The sequence below is a fragment of the Saimiri boliviensis genome, chromosome 7, assembly GCF_048565385.1.
Source record: "Saimiri boliviensis isolate mSaiBol1 chromosome 7, mSaiBol1.pri, whole genome shotgun sequence".
Classification (NCBI taxonomy): domain Eukaryota; kingdom Metazoa; phylum Chordata; class Mammalia; order Primates; family Cebidae; genus Saimiri; species Saimiri boliviensis.
The window spans coordinates 77,079,719-77,102,249 of NC_133455.1; the positions used below are offsets into that span (position 1 = coordinate 77,079,719).

General features: G+C 44.8%; 1 protein-coding gene across 2 annotated transcripts in view; it reads right to left on the minus strand.

Annotated features, from left to right (window-relative positions):
• Window positions 1-5,650: 5,650 nt before the first annotated feature.
• PPM1H (protein phosphatase, Mg2+/Mn2+ dependent 1H) overlaps window positions 5,651-22,531 on the minus strand; it is a 307,365-nt gene continuing 290,484 nt past the window's right edge. The window contains exon 10 of one of the 2 annotated variants that reach the window (XM_074402830.1): window positions 5,651-5,901. In XM_074402830.1, the coding sequence (XP_074258931.1) occupies window positions 5,811-5,901 (91 nt within the window). In that variant the 3' untranslated portion in view covers window positions 5,651-5,810. Of the gene's footprint in view, window positions 5,902-15,825; window positions 22,438-22,531 lie in introns of those variants that run through there. The other variant, XM_003926516.4, reaches the window with a different exon arrangement.

Below are 22,531 nucleotides of genomic sequence, written 5' to 3' on the forward strand. Positions count from 1 at the left end.
AAGGGATTTATACAAAGGAGTGAATACAAGAAGGCAGAATCACAGGGCGCCACATGGGAAGCTGCCTTCTCTAAAACGCTTCTTATCCTGGGGTTCGTTTTCATCTAGACAAGGCCCCCCAAATTCTGAGGTCATGAGGTTAGTTACATGCAACAAAATGCTGAACCTCCTTGTTTCTGTGGGCTATGCTTGAGGGTTCTATTTTCTCAAATATACATTCTTTCATTAAACATGCATCTACTTGTACCAGATAATGGGCTAGGAGCAGGTGCTACTAAGATGACTGTAGGTTTGTCTCTGCCTGCCCCTGTGGGTTGGAGGAGGGTGATGGATGTAATATTTACCTACATAGAAATGAGACATACCCCTTACTATCTCTGCAAAACCCCCCCACTGAAGGAGATAGTCTTAATTTTTTAGTTTTACTTTTTCATATGTGGATCAAATGCCATTATCAAGAACTTAACATTAGGAACCCTATAATTAGAATGTGTGATATGGTTTTGCTGTGGCCCCACCCAAAATCTCATCTTGAATTGTAATCCCCGTATGTCAAGGGAGAGACCAGGTGGAGGTAATTGAATCATGGGAGGGTTTCCCCCATGCTGTTCCTGTGATAGTGAGTTCTCACAAGAACTGAGGGTTTTATAAGTGCTTGGTAATTCCTCCTGCGTTCACTCTCCTTCCAGCTGCCTTGTGAAGAAGGTGCCTTGCTTACCCTTTGCTTTCTGCCATGATCGTAAGTTTCCTGAGGACTTTCAAGCCATGCTGAACTGTGAGTCAATTAAACCTCACATTTATAAATTAATTACCTTGAGCAGTTCTATATCGCAATATGAAAACAGACTAATACCATGTGTTTTCATTAGAGATCACTAGCAGCCCATTAAAATAGTTGATTTGCAAGTGTTCACATTCATCATAGAATAGAAAATATAGTAAAATTCATCATAGAATAGAAAATATAAGTAAAAAGAAGGAATTAAATCATAATCTCACTACCCATAGATAATAACAGGTAACAGCTAATATCATTTCAGTGTATTCCAAACTTTTTCAATGCCTGGGTGTTATTTTCCCCCTTCCATACCTGTCTGAAGCTCTTAATAGCATATTGTGAACACTGAATCAGTCATTTCCTGGAGGTCAGCATCATTTGTGAGTGGTGAGATGATTAATGGTATTTGCCCTCGGAGTGAGCCTAGCTACTTGTTGTTGTTGTAGAGATGGGGGTCTTGCTTCGTTTTCCAGGTCAGTGTTGAATTCCGGGCCTCAGGCAGTCCTCCCACATCAAACTCCCGAAGCACTGGGATTATAGAAATGAGCTGCCACGCCTGGCCCAGCTTCTCTTTTCACTCTTGTCCATGTGCATTTTTCCCATTTTGTTTTCTGTTTGTTTTTTGAGATGGAGTCCTGTTCTGTTGCCCAGGCTGGAGTGCAGTGGCAAGATCTTGGCTTATTGCAACTTCCACCTCCCGAGTTCAAGTGATTCTTCGGCCTCAGCCTCCCGAGTAGCTGGGACTACAGGCAGACGCCACCACACCTGGCTAATTTTTATATTTTTAGTAGAGATGGAGTTTCACCATGCTGGTTGGCCAGGCTAGTCTTGGACTCCTGACATCAGGTGACACACCCACCTTAGCCTCCCAAAGTGGTGGGTTTACAGTGTGACCCATTTTTTCCATTTTGTTCATTCTTTCAACCCATAGACTCCTTCCTGCCTCTCCTCTCCACCTGTCCTACTTTTCCTCCTCCCATTTAAGCTTTTTATTTCTACTATGGCTAACCTTCCACTCCTTCTCTTAACCTCTTCTCCTCTTCATTCTTCATGACCCAGTGCAATCGTCAACATTTGTGGGAGACATTCCTTGACCTTTGCAAACCCTTAAACACTTTCTCCTCTGATTTTCCACAGTGTTCTCTTTTTACCTCTATTATTAACCATCTCACGTAAGCGTTACAAATTTAGGTATCTGCTTCCCTAGAGTAGAGGCTTTTTATTCATCTCCATAACCCTTGAAATATATGGAAGGGTTTCTGTAATGTTTGCAAAATGAATAAATGAAAACACCCATCCTGTCAGAGTCACCTAGCACTGCTATTTATGAGCACACCTTGGAATCCCTTGGCAAGCCCCTGGGCTATCCAGGCTTTTGCCCTTGATACACATGCACTGTGAATCCTCCAAGAAAACCTTCCCAAAGGCTCAATTCCAAATCGCACAGAGAGGTATTGAATAACACAGCCAAAAAGGGAAGAAGTACTTTCAGGTAAGATAGGCAGTATATGAGAATAGAAGTCTTGGAAATGCTGTTTATGATGGCCTAGAATCCGTGACTAAACGAATGTGCGTTTTCCAAGACAAAATTAGTAGCATTACATCTTTATAGAGAAAAGTAGGGCTGCTAGAGACACATTCACTTAGCCATGAGGTTGACTGAAGTAAGACAAAAGAGGTGTTTTGCTTGCTTTGTTTCTTTTTTTGACTGGGGCAACAGTCAGTTCTCCAGTCACAATTCTGATGCTCGATAAGGACTTGAACAATGAGGGAGGAGGAGGCTAAACAAGAAAGGAAGAAAGAGAAGCACCCACTGAGTGCTTGAGAGGGAGCTACCAGGGAGCAAATGAATGCAAACAAACTGAGCTGATTTTTGTTGTGATGACAGATGAGTTTCCCGCAGGGTCCTGAGAGCAGCCCAGCAGGACAAGGCAGAGGGGCAGAACCGGACAATTGTGCCGGATCTAGGGAATGCTGCTGGTGACTGCCAGCTGGTCTGTCCTTAGAGGAAAACCACCAGGGTTCAAGGTGGAGAGCTGAGGAGACGGCATGCGGTATTCTGATTTGTCTGTGTCATGTGTCGTATTAATGGAGTAGAATTATTTTAAGCTAAAACAATTATACTAGGATTTTGGTGTTTAGTTTTCTTTTATTATTTGGGCTTGTCCTGTGGTCATTATGGCTAGCTGTGCTTAAACATCTACAGTTTCCCATTACTATTTTTTCTTAGAAAATTAGAGGAGACATCCAACTCAGTTTTTATTAGGCAGTGAAATTTCTGGCCCCTGGTAAAATGTCCTCACTGGACATTACACAGGGTCGGGCAGCATGGGTCATCTCCATCTTGTCTCCTCTCCTTTATGCCCTGTGTTCCACTGTAGCAAGCATGACCTTTGCCTTTTGTCCTTGACCACCTCCTACTCATCCTTCATGACCCAGTGCAGTGCCCAACACGTGTGGAAAATCTTCCTTCGCCATCACAGATCGTGAGATGCTCTCTGCCCTGTTTTTCCACAGCCCTGTCTTCTTACCTCTATTACTATACTTCCCGTGAGTGTTTAGGGAACTGGACCCAGGGCCTCTGTGTTGTATGAACATGCTGTGGCTTGTGGCCCAGACAGCCTCCAAATCCATTTTTGTTGTCCTGGGAGGTAACCCTTACGTTCCACTCCACTTTGCTCTTTAATGGGCCAAGTTTGTCTTTTCTCAAGCAGCATTTGATGAGACTACTCAGCGATGACAGGCGGCCCTCATCCCCCACTGAGCCAATTCCACCTGGCAGGATTGCACTTGCCCATCTTGATAGGTGGCAAGACAATTACTGATCACCTTCTAGACCTGCCTCAAAGCTTCCTGTAACCTGGCAGTAAATGAAATGCACAACCTTCCAACTCTGTGACATTTAAGGCAACCACTCATCAGTTCAGGCAGCAAAATAAATTGGTACTCAGCTGCTACCAGTCTATTTTTCTGGTTAGACCTATAAATAAAAGAAATGATTGTGCCACTACATGTATGACACAGCCTGCCCCCTGCCTCAAGTAGTCACTTTCTCTTGCGTTCTCTGGCTTTGTTCTGGTCCCCCTGAGGAACAGAGTGTTAAGGATGGTATTTGGAGGTTTCCTAGTGCTGTGTGTCTACATTTGAGTTCTGCACACACAGATAAATGTGATAAATGAGTGTACATTTAAATTACATATCCACCCCTACTTAATTTATCATTCATTCATATGAAAATATTTTCCACTAAATATGGCAACTCCATAATCTTATTTAGTCCTTTCTTCATAGGACTAAAGTTGCATCACTCAATTGTGACATTTAAATGACAGTTACTACTGTAACACAGAATAATGCCCTTGTGAAGTGTAGTGTATTGGTGTGCTTATCCAATAATTTATAGATTCCATAAATACTAGTTATGATGTATGAATATAAAAGGCAAGAAATATTTTTCCCAAGGATTGTGAAATGTATCATTTAAAAAAAAAAAAAAAAGCATGTTCCCTTACTTGCTTCCTGATTTCCCCAAATTTATTGCCTTCTAAGCTGTAAGTGTGTGCTTCTCCCCCAGTAGTCAAACATTAACAATAAAAACAAAAAAACACTCATCCTCCCTCCCAGCCCCGAACACTGATGTCTTGAGTCTGTGCAAACACGAAGAAGAAAAAAAGGAATCAGTCAAACCAAATGATCTTCACCCTCTTTCAAACTAAATCTGCTTTAATCAGTGCGGTAGCATATTCTGTCAAACTCGCCGACTGCGTAAAGTAATACATTATTCCTTCAGTTCCGGCAAAAGCTAAGCCTTTGCCAGCCCCAAAACCGACTCTACGTGGAGGCTGTTGCCAAGTTGATTTCTCTGGCTCAGCCAGGAGGCTGCTCCCCGGCTCTGTTCTAAATTAATAAGGCCAATCAGAAATGCACAAATGATTGGACGGCCAATCATTCTTCTCGAGGCGCTTGCCATCTCCTCCGCGGTCAGATAAATCATGTTGAAGCCATTTCACCAATGACCATAAATTAGGGGGCCTGGCCGCCGTCCCTCCCAAGGACACCACAGACTGAGATTATTCCGGCGGCGGCTCTTGGCCCCCAGGGAGTCACTGCCGGGGTTGGGGTGCGGGTCCTCCGGGGTGGGGGAGGGGAGGCCCCGAGTGATTTGCTGCCACAGTGCCCGAGCGGGACTGGCACTGCCTCCCCGTCCGCGTTCCCGCCGCTCCCAGCTGTTGGCGGCGCTGCCGAGATGATGGCCTGGATGCCCCAGGTGCGGGGACTCCCATCTGGCGGCTCCCCGAGACTATTTACAGCTGAGGTTAGACCGGTGATTGCTGGGATGGAAAACTCATTTCTCAGCCTGGCTTTTATTTGCACTCTTATTAAGGAGACTTTCATTTGCCTTGGAATGGCAGCGAGGCGCTGCGGGCCAGGCGGCCGGCTGGGCGGTGACGGAGCGACCTTGCGGGGAGAGGAGCGCAGGGAGCCTGGGTTACGGCTTTGCAGCGGGCGCGGGACCTCCGCGTTTCCACCACCCTGGAAAAGTTCAGCGGCTCGGGGGCTGCATTTCTCCCTTCGTTGGTAGCCGGGTCGGCGCTCCCTTCTCCCTAGCCCCTTTGCTCGGCCACACATTATTTGTAAACGCAGAATAGGACAAAACGGAACGAGGGATGTGCTCTCCCCTCCGTCTAAAACCGTAAAGACCCAGTCCTCCCTCAGACCCTTCTCCACCTGCGATGCAGGTCTGCGGGCAGAAGGCCCTGCACGCCCACCTGCGCCTCCCCTGCCCGGGGAGCCCCGGGAAGGCAGCGGGGGCACGGGCTCCGCAGGGACAACTCTCGGCAGGGCAGGTTTGTGGCTCCGCCTCCCCTTGGCAGCGCCTCAAACCCAGCAGGCCGGCGTGTGTGCGTGTGAGCCTGCATGTCCTGAAAATCCCCCTGCAGCCTCGCACATCTGGGTCCCCTACTCATGCATATTCATGCCTCAGAGCAGGTCAGCTGCTCGGAGACAGAGAAGCGAGTTCTTGAAAGCTGACCTAGCCTGTGACTTCAATAAAATGAAGACAGCTGTCTTTTCTCCAACTCTTGAGCAAAGTCTTATAACACTTGAGGCCTTTTTGTTTTTTTCTGAAAGAGACAAAGGGAAATGGAGAAGTCAGCTGCAGGAATGGCATGGAGAGGGTGTCTGCAGTTCTTCCCGTTGCTGTAGAAATCGTGATTTGTTTCTTGTACCCTACCTATTCCCTCTGTTAGTTTTCTTAGCCTCTGGATAAGTGGGTATCATTTGCATATTCTTTCTTCTGCATATGGTCCCTGTTGATGTAACATGCTCTTCCATCCCTACCCTTATCATCCTCCTATTTGGCGATGTTCCTCCCCTCTACTCTCCTCTCCAGAAAAGAGCGATTTCCTCTTGTGCCCTCTTAACCCTCCTTTCTGTAACTTCCATCAAAAATACCCCTTTTCTGGGCACGGTGTCATGCCTGTAATCCCAGCACTTTGGTAGGCCAAGGCGGGGGGATCACTTGAGGTCAGGAGTTTGAGACCAACCTGGGCAACATGTTGAAATCTTGTCTGTACCAAAAACAAACCAACCAACCAAAAAAACCCCAAGCATCGCATCGTGGCTCATGCCAGTAATTCCAGCTGCTCCAGATGCTGAGGCATGAGAGAGAATTGCTTGAACCTGGGAGGCGGAGGATGCAGTGGGCCGAGATGGCACCACTGCACTCCAGCCTGGGTGACAGAGCAAGACTCCATCTCAGAAACAAAACAACAACAACAACAAAAAATGCCCCTTTTTCAAAACCTCCTTAGTAGCTCAGGGACACAGTCACTCTCTTGCACAGCCTGGGGGCAAGGAGTGGGGTGGGGGTGGCTGGACTGGGGTGGCCCTGGAAAGAGGATATCAGAATCGTGCTTGACTGCTCTACCAACCTAACCGCCTCACAGCCCTTCAGGACTCCAATCCAGTGAGGGACACCGTTAGGGGCTGAAATGTGCTCACCAAAATTGATAAGTGAGTCAAAATTGCAAGTACATCAGAATGTGACTGTATTTGAAGATAGGGCCTTTATAAAGTGGTAATGAAGGTTAAATTAAGTCACATGGGTGGTCCCTAATCCAGTCTGGCTGGTGTCCTTTGAAGAAAAGGAAATTTAGACACACAGAGGATTTGTGCACACAGGGAAATGACATGGCAAGAGGGTGGCCATCCACAAGCCAACCAGAGGAGCCTCGGGAGAAACTGAACCTGCTGGCACCTTAGCCACCCAGTCCATGGTATTTTATTATGGCAGACGAATACAGGTCCTAAGGAGGTCTGTCCAGAAGTTAGTCCTGAAGTCCTTTCTTTCATGACCTGGGAACTCTCCCTCAGGGTGGTGCTGGCTGGGCACAACTTTTCTTTTTGTTATATTCTAGGTGATCTTATTCTTTGAGACAAGAACCTATATCCAGTGAAATTTCTCTGTTGCTGAGTCTTTATTTCTACCCCCCTACCTTTTTTTTTTTTTTTTTTTTTGAGACGGAGTTTCGCTCTTACCCAGGCTGGAGTGCAATGGTGCGATCTTGGCTCACCGCAACCTCCGCCTCCTGGGTTCAAGCAATTCTCCTGCCTCAGCCTCCTGAGTAGCTGGGATTATAGGCACGTGCCACCATGCCCAGCTAATTTTTTGTATTTTTAGTAGAGACGGGGTTTCACTATGTTGACTAGGATGGTCTCCATCTCTCGACCTCATGATCCACCCGCCTCGGCCTCCCAAAGTGCTGGGATTACAGGCTTGAGCCACCGCGCCCGGCCTATTTCTACCCCTTTTGTTGGATTTTTCAGTGTTGTCCTGTGTAAGATTCCCAGATAAAATAGAGGACACCCATTTAAATTTGAATTTCCGATAATAAATAATTTTTTAGTATGAGTACAACCCAAATATTGCCTGGGACATGCATACATTTAAAAACTTCTTTATCTAAAATTTAAATCCAAGTAGATGTCCTGTATCTTTTGTCTGCTAAGTCTGCCTATGTCACTTTAGAGGTGTGTCCTTAATATCTTTACACAGTGGTTCTCACCTTAGAAATCACCTGGAGAACTTTTTATTTTTTTTGCTTTTTTTAGACAGAGTTTCGGTCTTGTTGTCCAGGCTGGAGTGCGATGGTGTAATCTCAGCTCACCGCAGCCTCCCGGGTTCAAGCGATTCTCCTGCCTCAGCATTCTGAGTAGCTGGGACTACAGGCATGCACCACTACATGCGGCTCATTTTTTATTTTTAGTTGAGACAGGGTTTCTTCATTTTGGTCAGGCTGGTCTCAAACTCCCAACCTCAGGTGATCCACCTGCCTCAGCTTCCCAAAGTGCTGGGATTATAGGTATGGGTATGAAAAGATACTGATCTTGGGTCCCTCCCTGGGAGAATTCTTGTATCTGAGGTCTGACCTGGTGGACACAGATTTTTTATTTGTTTGTTCCTTTAAGCTCCCAGGTGATTTTAATGTGCACCTGAGCTACAGAAGCACTGTAGGAAGGGAGGGGTATTAACTAATTAAACTTTCACAGATATTTCATTGTTGAATTTAAGTTCCCTTAAGTTTAAATTCTTTGGGTTTCATATGTTTGTTCTGCTAAAAATGTCATCTTATCACTCTTCTTATTGCTGAGCCCAGAGGCAAAGGTCAAGCAGATCAGCGAAAATTGCCCTGTTAGTGTGTGAAACGGTCATCTTTATTTCAGGTCAGCTGAGCCCACAGAGAATGTCAAGAGCTGTAATATTGATACCGCTGCAGCAAATGACTTTCTATCCAGACACTTTAGGTTTTATAACCAATAGCGCAGCTGGGCTCCCTGGTAAAAAATTTCCCTTTTACCATTACTTTTATTACAGGCCAGTGCTCAAGAATGTAGGCTCTGTTTTAAGCACACTTCTACTTTAAGAGGATTTGAACATAATTTCGTTCAGTTCTTCCAGACCCTGGGTATCTGTCCTTTTTGACTATTAGTTGGCGTGGATAGAGAGCTAAATCTTACCTGCTCCTCACTGTTTATTGAAAAGTTAGAAGATTCAGGTCCTATGGTTGATACCCCCGGGGTAGCAAACCATTCATTCTGCTTGTGTAAGGGGCTTACAATGGGGTCTGGTACTCAGTATCACCATGAAGATAAGCCTTACCAACATATACCTTCATGGTGCATGCTAAGCAGCTGCTGGCAGAGCTATAACTGAGCAAGAGTCAAAACTAGATGAGAAGAAAATAAGATGCCTGTGATAAAAACACATTTTAATGCCGGGCGCGGTGGCTCACGCCTGTAATCCCAGCACTTTGGGAGGCCCAGGTGGGTGGATCACGAGGTCAAGAGATCGAGACCATCCTGGTCAACATAGTGAAACCCCGTCTCTACTAAAAATACTAAAAATTAGCTGGGCATGGTGGCACGTGCCTGTAATCCCAGCTACTCAGGAGGCTGAGGCAGGAGAATTGCCTGAAACCAGGAGGCGGATGTTGCGGTGAGCCGAGATCGCGCCATTGCACTCCAGCCTGGGTAACAAGAGTGAAACTCCGTCTCAAAAAAAAAAAAAAAAAACCACACATTTTATAGAAAATGGTGCTGGTGGGTCAGCAGATGACACTGATTAGTTAGTATGTCTCCGTGCGAATTTCAGGGATGCGGATTTGATGTGAAAGGGCTTTTTTAAAAATGCCACCCAAATAAGGATGTACACAATGGAGGTTTTGTGACTACCCCTTATTATCTAGTGAGAAGTTACAGGAAACTGGAGTGGTAATTGGCAGTTGGGTGTCAAGTACATATACGCTTTGGATTTGAAATCTTGGCTTTGGTGCCGCTTGGCACTGTGTCCATGGGCAACTACTTTACCTACCCGAACTTTCATTTTTCTCATCTGGAAAAGGGCTTTCAGAATAGTAGAATAAAAACCTCTGAAGATCTCCTCCTCCATACATAGAACATTTTGGAAATTGCCAGGGCCAACTTTTTCAGAACTCTGAGAATAACCAAAAGACTGCCACAATCTGAGGAGTGTATATTCAAGAAAAATGGCTGAATCTCAGGGAAAAATAGGGAGGTTTGTGACATTTTATTTTAAAGAGACAGGGCCTCACTCTGTCACCCAGGATGGAGTGCAGTGGTGCAATCATAGCTCACTGCAGCCTCAAATTCTTTGCCTCAAACCATCCTCCCACCTCAGCCTTCTGAGTAGCTGGGATTACAGGTATGTGCCACCATGCCCAGCTAATTTTTATTTTTAGAGGTAAAGTCTCGCTGCGTTGCTCAGGCTGGTCTCAAACTCCTGGGCTCAAGTGATCCTCACACCTCAGCATCCTGTGTAGTGGAGATTACAGGCCTGCGATGCCTCACCTGTATGTAACATTTTCACTTGACCAGTCTCTTTACCCCTCTTTCCAGATCTATGGTAGGCTTGAACACTAACAGCTTCACAACCGTGACAGCTCCGAGTACCAGCAGACTAGCAGCCAACAGAGAGGCAGCACAGGGTTGCCACCCTAGCAGACTTGTTTACCAGAAATGCTTTTTTTTTTTTTTTTTTTTTTTGGTGAGACCGGGTCTCAGTCTGCTGCCCAGGCTAATGGGATGATCATGGGTCATGGCAGCCTCAAACTCTTGGGTTCAGTGATCCTCCTACCTCACCCTCCCAAGTAGCCAGTACTAAAGGTGCACACCTGGTTTACTTTTAAATGTTTTTGTTGTTTATTTTTTTTGAGACAGAGTCTGATTCTATCACACAGGCTGGAGTGCAGGCATGATCTCTGCTCACTGCAACCTCCGTCTCCCCAGCTCAAGCTATCCTACTGCCTCAGCCTCCCAAGCAGCTGGGGCTACAGGTGTATAACACTATACCTGGCTAATTTTTGTAGAGATGTGGTTTCTATATGTTGCTCAGGCTGGTCTCGAACTCCTGAGCTCAAGCGATCCACCCACCTTGGCCTCCTAAAGTGCTGGGATTACAGGCATGAGCCACCACATCAGGCTAACTTTTCTGTAGAGATAGGGTTTCACTGTGTTGCCCAGGTTGGTCTCGAATTCCTGACCCCTAGTGATCCTCCCACCTGGTCTCCCAAAGTGCTGGGATTACAGGCATGAGCCACCACACCTGGCCTACAAGAAATACTAAAGGCTAAAGTGAAGGTACACGAGGCAGTCACTTGAATCCAACTGAAGAAATAGAGTGCTAGTAAAGGTAAATACACAGAAACTGTAAAAGGCAGTACAAACATATTTTGTTTGTAACTCTTTTCTTCTCCCATATAATTTAAAAGACTACATAAAACAATAATTACTAAACTGTTGACAGGCTTATACTGTAGAGAGATGCAATTTGTATGACAAATAATAGCACAGAACAGAAGGAAGCAAATGGAAGTATATATTGCAGCTAAGTTTTTGTTTGCTGTTGAAGTCAAGTTTGCATTAATCCAGACTATATTGTTTTAAGATGTTGATTATAATCTTCAGGACAGCCATTAAGAAAATAACTCTGTCAGGAGAGCAGTGGAGTCCTCAGGAATGGTTATTCTAGGTAGCTCTGCTGATGCCACCCTTTCCTGAACTGCCCTTCTGTCCCAGAGGAGTCACCCTGACCCAGCCCACCTTGCTGCTGGGCCTTGGACCCCAGCCTTGAAAAGGCCAGGCTGTGCTAGCCCTGCCCCTTGAAGGGGCTGTAGCAAGATAGGAGGGAGCTGGTTTCCTTTCCTCGGGCCCCAGCCAGGACCCAAGCACTCCCATCCCCACCTCCGTGAGGGCCCCAGGCCTTAAGTCCCTGGCGGGGTTTATGGGTTTGTGACTCCGGCAGAGCAGAGGAACAGGGCACTGGACGTGGGCTCAGCATGTGATTCGGTGATGGACCAGGTTTGAGACGGCAGTGTCCTTTTCGTTGTTGTCGTTGATTTGTTGCTGCACATTCCAGGACATCAGTATTTTAACAGGTTCTAAGTGCCTTTCTATCGTAACTTATGTTTTTCCTCTTCTTGGCTCCAATGTTGTTAGCATAGAGCTTTTAAAAAAGAGATAAGCTCAGCCAGGCATGGTGGCTCACACCTGTAATCCCAGCACTTTGGGAGGCTGAGGCGGCTGAATCACCTGAGGTCAAGAGTTTGTCATCAGCTTGGCCAACATGGTAAAACCTAGTCTCTACTAAAAAAACAAAACAAACAAATATTAGCTGGGTGTGGTGGCACACGCCCATAGTCTCAGCTACTCAGGAGGCTGAGGCAGGAGAATCGCTTGAACCCGGGAGGTGGAGGATGCAGTGAGCCGAGATCGCACCATTGCACTCCAGCCTGGGTGACAGAGTGAGACTCCGTCTCAAACAAAACAACAACAAAAAAAGCTAATGACATAATAATATATTCCTCCATGGCAGAAACAATAAAAGTGAGTTGCAAAATAAATAAATAAACAACAGGAAATTAAAATGGTATTCTAGAAATTGTTTCACACAAATGAAGGCAGTAACAGAAAAACGAGTAAAAAGACAGACACATAGAAAACAAATAGCAAAATGGCAGATGTAAGTCTTATGGTTAATCATGTTAAGTGTACATGGACTAAATACTTCAGTCAAAAGGTAGAGATTGGCATAATGAACTAAACATGATCCAATTGTATTTCTCTATAAGATACACTTTAGATTCAAAAATACAAATAGACTGAATATGAAAGGGAACTATGCAAAAAGCAACCAAATAAGGGCAGGAGTGGCTGTACAAATATGTAACAAAATAGACTTTAAGACAAAAATTGCTGCTAGAGACAAAGGACACTTTAAAAAGGCCAATCCATCAGGAAAGCAATTACAGACACAGAGAAGCTAACAATAGTGCCTCAACCCTAACACACATGAAGCAAAGACTGACAGAATTGAAGAAACAGCCATCTCAACAGTAGTAGTTGGAGACTTTCGTATCTTACTTTCAATAATTGATAGAAAAATTAGGCAGAAGATCAGTAAGAGAATAGAAGACTTGGACAGTATCATGAACTAACTAGGTCTAACATACATCTACAGAACAGCGAATAACAGAAGAATACACATTGTTCTCATGTGCACATGGCACCTTCTCCAGGATAGATCATATGTTAAGCCACAAAATGAACTTCAATCAGTTAAAAGGATTGAAATCATACAAAGTATGTTCTCAAATCACAAATGCCAAGTACCTGGCATGGGGCATAATAAACTTTATTATGAGGTATTTTATTGTAAGAACAAATTACATGTATGCATTCCTTTGCCTTATAACTGGAGTGTGGCAAATGATGGGTTAACTTCCTCCTTGTAATGAAAAAAAATTAACCATTTTGAATTTGTGGCAGATTATAAACTTGATAGTGTTATAGTGCTGAGAAAATACAGTATCACAACCCCGATGCATCCACCGCTAATATGACTAAAAGCTGAATGTAGGACTACCTTAGAATAGAAACTGGCAAACTTATAAAATGTCCTCTGTTTATAAAACAAGATAAATGATTATGGGTCTACCTGATTTTTCCTTAGAAATGGGCCATGGGTGTTCATTAATATTCTTCCATTTCACACCAGAGAGGCAAGATCAGGCCACATTTTTATGGGTTAATTCTTCTAATCAAGGTATAAAGCTTGACCTTATACTGTCTTAAAACAGATCTTAGTTCAGATTATCTATGGCTGCTTTCATGCAACAATAGCTGGTTTGGGTAACTGTGACAGAGTCTAAATGGCTCATAAAATATTTACAGTTGGGATCTAAACAGAAAAAGTTTGCAGAACCATAACCTAAGAACTAAATAAATAATCCTTGGGTGGCACTGGCAGATGACATTCCCGTAAAGACACTGAGAAAAAAATGTGGTTATCCTTTTATTTCCAAGTTTGCCTAACTTTCGTCAACATGGCCAATCTTGTTTCATCTGTAAACCCATCCGCTCCCTCCTCTTTATTACTTTGAAGCAAATCCAAGACATACATTGGCAATATTTCATCTACAAATATTTGAGTCTATTTGCATTGCATTTTAAGGCATGTAATACTAATGATAGCATTTATCTTTTTTGCAAATATGAGAACAACCACGCTGTTAATTTTCCTTCAAATTCTACTGTGCAATTGTTGGATTGGCCAAAGGTTCTCAACTTGTATTTAAAAATTGTAAGAATGAGCTGGGTGTGGTGGCTTATACCTGTAATCCCAGTACTTTGGGAGGCTCAGATGGGAGCCCAGGAGTATGACACCAGCCTGGTCAACATAGTGTAACTGTGTCTCTACAGGCATGGTGGCACGTGCTTGTAGAAACAGTTATTTAGGAAGCTGAGGCAGGAGGATCTCTTAAGCTTAGGAATTTGAGGTTGCAGTGAGCCATGTTTGCACCACTGCACCAGCCTGGGCAACAGATCAAGACCCTGTCTGAAAAAAAAAAAAAAAAAATCAAAAAATGAGACCTTTAATTTTTTCACCTAAGACAATAATAAAGGAAACTTCACAGTTCTCCAGAAATTCCTCCCTACTTTTTTTTTCCCACTGACTAGACTCAATAAGGAGGTAATATCTAATTCAGAACTGTAAGACCACTATTTTCAGAATTTACAGTTATTTAGTTTAAATCAAAGATGTTTGGTTACTAAGCTTACACTTCTTGTAGTGTTTAAAGGGCGTGAGGTGACTCAGCATTGGACATTGTGCTGCTGTAGCTTCACATTTCTCTGTCTTTCATGTCAACCATTCCTACACCCCACCCACAATTCTGAATGAGCTCACCTACTTTTTATAGTGACTACATTTGCAAATACCAAATTTTAAAAAGAGGATTAAAGAAAAAGCTCAGATTTTATGCCCCTTTCAGGGAAGGGCTGTCCGTTAGATCTGCATTCAGACCTTCCACAGCCCTGTCCATGGCTCCACCTGCATCAACAAACTGATCCCACCTGGTCCCTGGAAGACGATCGAGGTGCACCCTGCTCCCACCTTGCTTTCAATCATACTTGGAATGTCTCGCAGGCAGCCTAATTGGAATCAATAAGCAAAAAAGGTTAGTTGGCTGGAGGGTCTTGTCAGAAGTGAAAGACAAAAGGCTGAAATGTAGGGATTTACTGAGTGAGCAGCAGTCTTTTCAGGGTTCTAATGATAGAGAACACAATTCGAAAGGCAGACTAATTGCTAGCAAATGTAATTCATTCTTTGGCATGTCATTTAAAGGAAACAACTGGGATTGCAGTAAGTGTGAAGTATTTCGTAGATAGGATTTTTTTTTTTTTTTTTTTTTTTTTTTTGAGACAGGGTCTCGCTGTCTTGCCCAGGTTGGAGTGCAGGAATGCGATCGTGGCTCATTGCAGCCTTGACCTCTTGGGTTCAAGTGATCCTTCCACCTCAGCCTTCTGAGTAGCTGGGACTATAGGTGCGCACCACATTTGACTAATTTTTGCATTTTTTGTAGGGATTGGTTTTCACCATGTTGCCCAGGCTGGTCTCAAACTCCTGGGCTCAAGTGATCTGCCTGCCTTGGCCTCACAGAGTGTTGGGATTACAGGCATGAACCACCATGTCCAGCCGAGATTTTCAAATGAGAATTTTTAAACATACACACACAGTTTAAAAATGGTCTTATTTTCCCTAACGCTGTTAAATTCTTTGGAATCAAAGAACCATTTGACTATACTAAGAATCACAAATAGTACAACATAGGATGATCTTATCATAAATGCATGGTTAAATTAGCGACCTTTGTTTTCCCCTCTAGGCGTATAGCCTCCAAATGGTCATCATTTTCCTGGCTTAGAAGCAGCAGCAAAAGCATATGTGTGAATTCAGGGATTATCAGTCTGTCTCTGCATTACTGCTAAAAACTCTTCTCCCACTTCAGTCACCCTACCATGTTCCGTGTGGAAGATTATTTTCCATGTCAGAAGTGTATTTTCTCAATGCCATTGTCTCTTTTACAAATTTACATTTTTAACCATTTTACTCCCAAACCCCTAGAGTCAGGTTCTCAATACCCTATTTTAGTTATCTACTGCTGGGTAATAAATTATCCAAAACATAGTAGCTTAAAACGAAAACCATTTTATTTGTTCATGGATCTGTGGGCCAGGAAATTGGGCGGGGCTAAGTAGGGATGGTTCTTCTCTTCTCTGTAATGCTTGTGGCCTCAAGCCGAAAGACCCAAATAGCTGAGCGCTGGCTAGGCCTCTCTCTTCTCATGTTATCGCCTGGAGGAACTCATCTAGGGCTTGAGGCTAGAAGGCTTCACTCCCAATGTCTGGGCACTGTGGCCTCTACTCACTCACTAATCTAGTCTAATATATACAGTGTGACTGGCTTCCAAGGGTGAAAGCAGGTGCTAGGAGACCTCCAGAGGTCTCGGAATGTCACTTCTGCATTCTATGAAAGCAAGTCACAAGCCAGACCGGACTCAAGGGGTGGGGAAACAAACTCCACATCTCAATGGGAAAAGGAACACTAGCACAGAGACGTAGGAAGCACTGTTGGCAGCCACTCTGGGGGACCACTGTTGCCATACCTTTCAAGAGCTAGTCATGACAGAATGTTAGAAGACTCCTTCGTCTTCCATGGAGAAGAAATATCCCAATCTTCTGGTATCTAATCCAAGGATCGATTCTTTCCATTGTTTCCCACTACTGAGTGGAGGAGAAGGAGGCAGCATAAGCATTAGGGTCCAAGTGAAGGTGAACAGAGCTGAGGGTGTTTCACAGCAATAGCATTCTAATATGACTGTCTTCCGTTCTGTTCTTCCCAGGCTTCCACTTTTAGCTTGCTTTTGTGAATTAAGACTGTGGATCATTTAAAATATACGTATTTTTTCTTTTTTGAGACAGGGTCTCTCTCTGTCCCCTAGGCTGGAGTATAGTGGCACTGCAGCCCCAAACTGGGTGTGAGTCATCCTTTACTTCAGCCTCCTGAGTAGCTGGGACTATAGGCACAGCTATAGTCACCACCACACCCAGCTAATTTGTGTACAGATGGTGTCTTGCTATGTTGCCCATGGTGGTCTTGAACTCTTGGGCTCAAGCAAACCTCCCCCACTTGGCCTCCCAAAGAACTGGGATTACAGGCATGAACCACCATGCCTGGTCATTTAAAATATTTCGTTGGTATTTTATAGATTACTTTTTTTTTTTTTTTTTTTTTTTTTGAGACGGAGTTTCGCTTTTGTTACCCAGGCTGGAGTGCAATGGCACGATCTCGGCTCACCGCAACCTCCGCCTCCTGGGTTCAGGCAATTCTCCTGCCTCAGCCCCCTGAGTAGCTGGGATTACAGGCACGCACCACCATGCCCAGCTAACTTTTTGTATTTTTAGTAGAGACGGGGTTTCACCTGTTGACCAGGATGGTCTCGATCTCTTGACCTCGTGATCCACCCGCCTCGGCCTCCCAAAGTGCTGGGATTACAGGCTTAAGCCACCGCGCCCGGCCCTGTAGATTACTTTTAACTTCCTGGATTGTAGAACTAAGCAGAATTGGTATTCTCTGATGCCTTATCCCACCTGTTACGGTAACTTTTCTCTATAAGATGGTACATTTTACTAACCCTTTGTAGGTACACACTTAAAATATTTAAGAGATGAAGGAAGTCTTCTTGATTCTTACTGTCTTTGCAAGATTAGGCTGTAGCCCTCTCACTTAAGAATACCTCTTGGGAATAATTCTTTATTCTTTGAATTCTTCCTGTGTTTACTAATGGTATCCATGGTAGTTCCTTTAGAGCAGGCATCCTCAAACTACGGCCTGTGGGCCGAATGCGGCCCCCTGAGGCCATTTAACTGGCCCCCCACACTTCAGGAAGGGGCACCTCTTTCATTGGTGGTCAGTGAGAGGAGCACAGTATGTGGCGGCCCTCCAACGGTCTGAGGGACAGTGAACTGGCCCCCTGTGTAAAAAGTTTGGGGACGCCTGCTATAGAGGCATAGTTGAAACGTATTAGCCATTACTGTTATTCCTGCGAAGGCTTATACCGTTGGCATCCATTCCCTCTTGATTTTGAGTCTGTGTTCACAGTTGATAATCTCACACTGAGCCATGATACTCTCATATCAGACTGTTACCTGATATCAAGAAACTTCACAGTGTATTCATAGAAAGGACAGAAAAAAGTTTTGCTAAATATGTCCTATTTACATATATATATATATAGTATTTTATTTTAAAATGTCATTGAGCATATACATTTTCTTTAGCTTTTTCCAGGGGACATTGCACCTAAGTTTCAAAACACACAAAATAGATCCCCTTTACTAAACAGTTTTCATTTTGGGCTTACAAAAAAGTCAATGTTTCACAATCACAAAGCATAAAGGTACATGGTTCTGAAACCATTTCCAGGCAGATTTCTCTCATTCACTGAACGCAGGGTAGTTTTGGAAACCCAGACCATGATCCATTCCTTACAAATGGTCTCCACCATGGGCCTCCCTGGGTCTCCAGGTGCGGGGGTGGGGAAACTGGGGGAGAAACAGGAGTAAAACAGTGACATCAGGACTCAGGAAACAAACACAAAATACTTGGGGGAGATCAGAACAGTAGAGGACATGGATTCTCCTTCAAGTCCATCACAGTAGGAAACTACAGCACATTTACAGCCTTATTTGGTCACTGTCTACCTGGTTGCTACATAAACAAAACTTCACAAAAGACACAGAGGAAAAATTAAAGCTATTTACACAGATAACACTGGATTGGAAAGAGCAGTCCTCTGCAGACCGGCACTCCATCTGACAGAAGCCACAGTACTCAGAAGCAGCAAGTCAGGCTGCTCATGTAGCATCCTTTGAAAAATCCCAGTGTACAAACATGTGCCACGTCACCCACACAAGACCGAAGTCTGCTCAGAGAGGTGGGCTATGTAGTGTGCAGGCTGCAGCCTTTCTCTGCAATTGTGAGTCTTCAAAACAATCTGTGTTCCTAACATGAAATTCTGTCCTGTGGCCAGAGCGTGTTTTACCATTTTCTTAATTTGATAACTTTCAGGATCGGCCTGGTTGTTCTTTGCATAGACAGTGACTCTCACTGCTTTCTGCAAGTGTCCCAGAAGCACTAGCTTACTGAAAATAGAATCAAAGCTTAACATATTCACTCTGAAAGACAGCGGAGCTCCTGGGTCACTTAAGGAAAGCTGAGAACCTCAAACCAGTGACCACTTGTGGCCTTATAAAGTTGATTGGCAGGTGATATGAAGAGGAGAATTGGAATTTTAAAGACATGGGAGATGTGTCCCTAATGTTTTCATACTAGTGCTCTTGTGAAACGGAAAACCCTGCCTGAATGGGGAAGATCTGAGGCTAAATCTGGATCCTGGGACTCATATTCTTGCCCACCAACATCTCCATTCTTCCCTGGAAGTAAATGAATACCCAGAACACAGTAAGAGGACAGTGGCCACAGCTGACTTCACAAAGCCCCATGGAAGTAAGTTGTTTAAGAATTTAAAAAGTAAGCACTCCAAATCCCCTAACATGAATACTGTGGAAAATAACTGAAATTCCCACTGCTTAAGGCTTTGTCCTATTAGACAGCTGAGTACTTGGCCTAGCCCGATTTTCACCTTTCCCACCTCAGGAACAGCAGATAGGTTGGTACAACCGCAGCGGAACACATCCCCCGCCCCTCTGACTGCTGACACTGGCTACAGAAACAAGGCTTTGGTTATCATCTAGCAAAATGCCGCAGAGTACAGATAGACCAAGTTTGTTCTAAAGAAAGGAGTTTCACCAGATAGTCTGAAGAGGGGCAGCCCGACCAAGAGTTAGAGCTGACAAAGCCTTTCATTAAAGTAGCCACACACCCCTCAAGACAACCATGAAGACCTGACTAGGAAATCAAAAGCTTTTTATTAAACAAGACTTCCTCTGAGGCTATTCAAGCAAGCAGATTTGACTGTAAGATACTCAAGATTTCAGAACCACGTGTAAATAACGTTCTGCAGCATTTCGAAGTGTGTGTCCTTTGACTTTCCCAGGAATGCACCAAGGGCCGACCCACTACATAGACACAGGTACTGTTCTAGGATTGGGTGACAGGGGGCTTGGGTGAAATATTGGGCCAAAACTGAGTTAGCTCAATTCATAGAGCAAGTGCAGGGCAGACCTGCCATGCTTCATTTACATCATTTTCCCGCTTTGGATTTCTTCACCTCATTTATAGTCTTCCTAAACATAAACGTGACTTTATCTTGTAACTCAGGTCTTTCCACCCAGGGTGGCTTAAAAATTCCTAGATGCCTTTCTAACTAAAACCAGCAGGATTAAATGCTCAAGATTGTATAATACCTCAAATTAGAGGTTTCTAGAGTTTTTCCTGAGACGTGCCTTAGCAGTAAATGAATTGGTGGATTGAGTAGAAGGTTGTTGTGACATCTACACCCAAATTCTTACCCTGATGGCTTGATCAAACTGGAGAAGCTCAAGGGTAGGGCCCAGATAGAGGCCGAGGAAAGCAAATAAATGAAAGGCAGTTGGGACACAGGAAGGATCCCAAAGATGACAGCTCGGGGTCCTCCACAGAAGACCTGCTCAGATTTCCTACTTAAACATGACTCTGAGAGCCAGGACAGAACAGAGAGTGGAGCACACTGCTGTCACATGCCTGAAGGTTTTCCCACAGCATCAGACACTACCAGGAAGCAAAGCGTCTTCCACCAACTCTCCATAGAGATGTCTGGGGTAGCTAAGATCTACTGCAGGAGGAGGAAATGCGCCGTCAGATGAAGACAACTCCTGACAAGGCAGAAGTCCCGTTCCTCCCAGGAAACACTTCCACAAACACCTAGAGGCGTGAATTCTCACAGCCCTTCACCTGCCAGACAGGGCACTGTTTCCACACCATGGAATGAGTTCATTCCTGAGAAGGAGGGGCTCCAGGCCTTTTCAAATAAAATATCAACAACTCCAGAAATGCAGGTGATTTACTGCCCCGGAGGAGAGACTTCTATCCTCTCCTCTGGAGAAGAAATTCAAACAAATATGAGAACTGGAATTAGCTCTCCAGCATTTTGGGGAAATCACACCGGTGACGTTTTTCTTTATTGGGTCAGAAGAGTGTTTAATTACTCAAAGTTGTCAAAATGGTGACAACACTTCAGTAGCTCAGCAGGAAGAAGACTAGGCAGTTTGGTGGCTCTACAAGTCTAGGAGTCAGAAGTGAGTTTATTTATAATCTGCTTGGCCACTCCTCCCAGCAGAGAAGCAGCAGGTAGATAAGGTGTGGACTGTGCCTGCGGCTGTGGCGAACGCTCGGAGGTGCAACCACAGTGGGACCTGGAGGAGCTGGGACATGATTCTTTAGAGAACAGACAGACAGAACAGGGAGCACAGCAGGAGAATGGCCAGTCAACCCATTTCAAATTCTTCCATTGAAGTGCCCCACTGAGGGGCCTTGCACAAAGATGATGGGGAGAGCAGAACTGCTGCTCCTTGATAAATCTCTGATCCTTACACTTTGGAGTGGGCTTGGGGACAGTCACAAGCCATGAAACCTGAATCCAAAATGGTCCCCAGATGAGGTATGGTGAACCAGCAGATGCAAGGAACTTCCTAAACTGCTGCATGAAGCACTGCTTTATGTGTGTCCCTGCGCCACAGAGAAGTGGGAACTGTACCAGAAGTGAAAATCCGGACTCTCATAGAGAACCCTTGAGCCAGATAGGGAGACCACAGAAGACAAGAGAGGAACTGCTGGTCCACAGAACACTCACAGTTTCATAAAAACACGCCGATTTGGGGAGAAAATGTAACTTGGGAAGGAACGTTACACAACAAAGACCCTCTGTCATGCAGGCCGCTAGCCCGGATGCTGCCTGGACTGTGTGGGCTGGAGGATGTGGGGACGACCCAGCCTGGGTGGGATTTAGACACAGAACTTCCTCAGCAGGGTGTTGGAAAGTCCCAGGCATGTTCTATGCAGGGGAAAAAAAACAGATTCAAGGAATGTCAAAAAAGGGGGGAAAAAATCCCTGCCTCACTTCACCATTGCCACAAAAGAATAAAAACAGGAAACAGAGGGAGGGGCAGATGGCAATCCCTGAAATAAATCTCAGGCCTCCTAGATGGTGGGCACTTACATTTTGAGGCATGACTCCCAACTTTCCAGTGCAGCACTTTTTAACCCTTAGAGAAGTTGGCGGCTTGACAGGCTGAAAAGTCCTCTGCCATTTACACCTGAAAATGGCTGCCCCAGCTACTCTAGATAAAATAAATATGACATATGTGCCCCAAATAGGCAACAGCTGCCTTGGAGGCCTGTGAAAGGAACTGAAATACAACACGTGGTAGCAGCCTTTGTGTTTTGCTCTTACTGAGTTGACCTGTTACTAAAGAAGAAATGGAAACCAAAGGGTCATCTTGAAGCATGGCCTCTTGGCTGCAAACTCCCCACCTGGGCTGGCTGGGAAGAGATTCCATCACTTGGAAATCAGCTGGGCACTTCCCAGTTCCATCCTGCCAAGAGGCATCCCAGCTTTCTTCCCCTCTGACCTCCCAATCCCCTGGGCCATTTTCATGACAGTTTGTTTCCATGTATTAAAGGAATGACATAAACAGAAATGTCGTCTCCTGAGCCCAGTCGGTCATTAGATATCCGCCATCCTCTGTCCTTCAGCACACCCCGGGCACGCATCACCAGGTCCTGAGCTGCCAGTGTGTACCTGTGCGGAAGAGGCAGGAACATGACAGTCAGTAGAGCATCAGGCAGAAGCCAGGGTCAAGCGAAGCTGGGAAGTGGAAGGCGTCACTATAGTG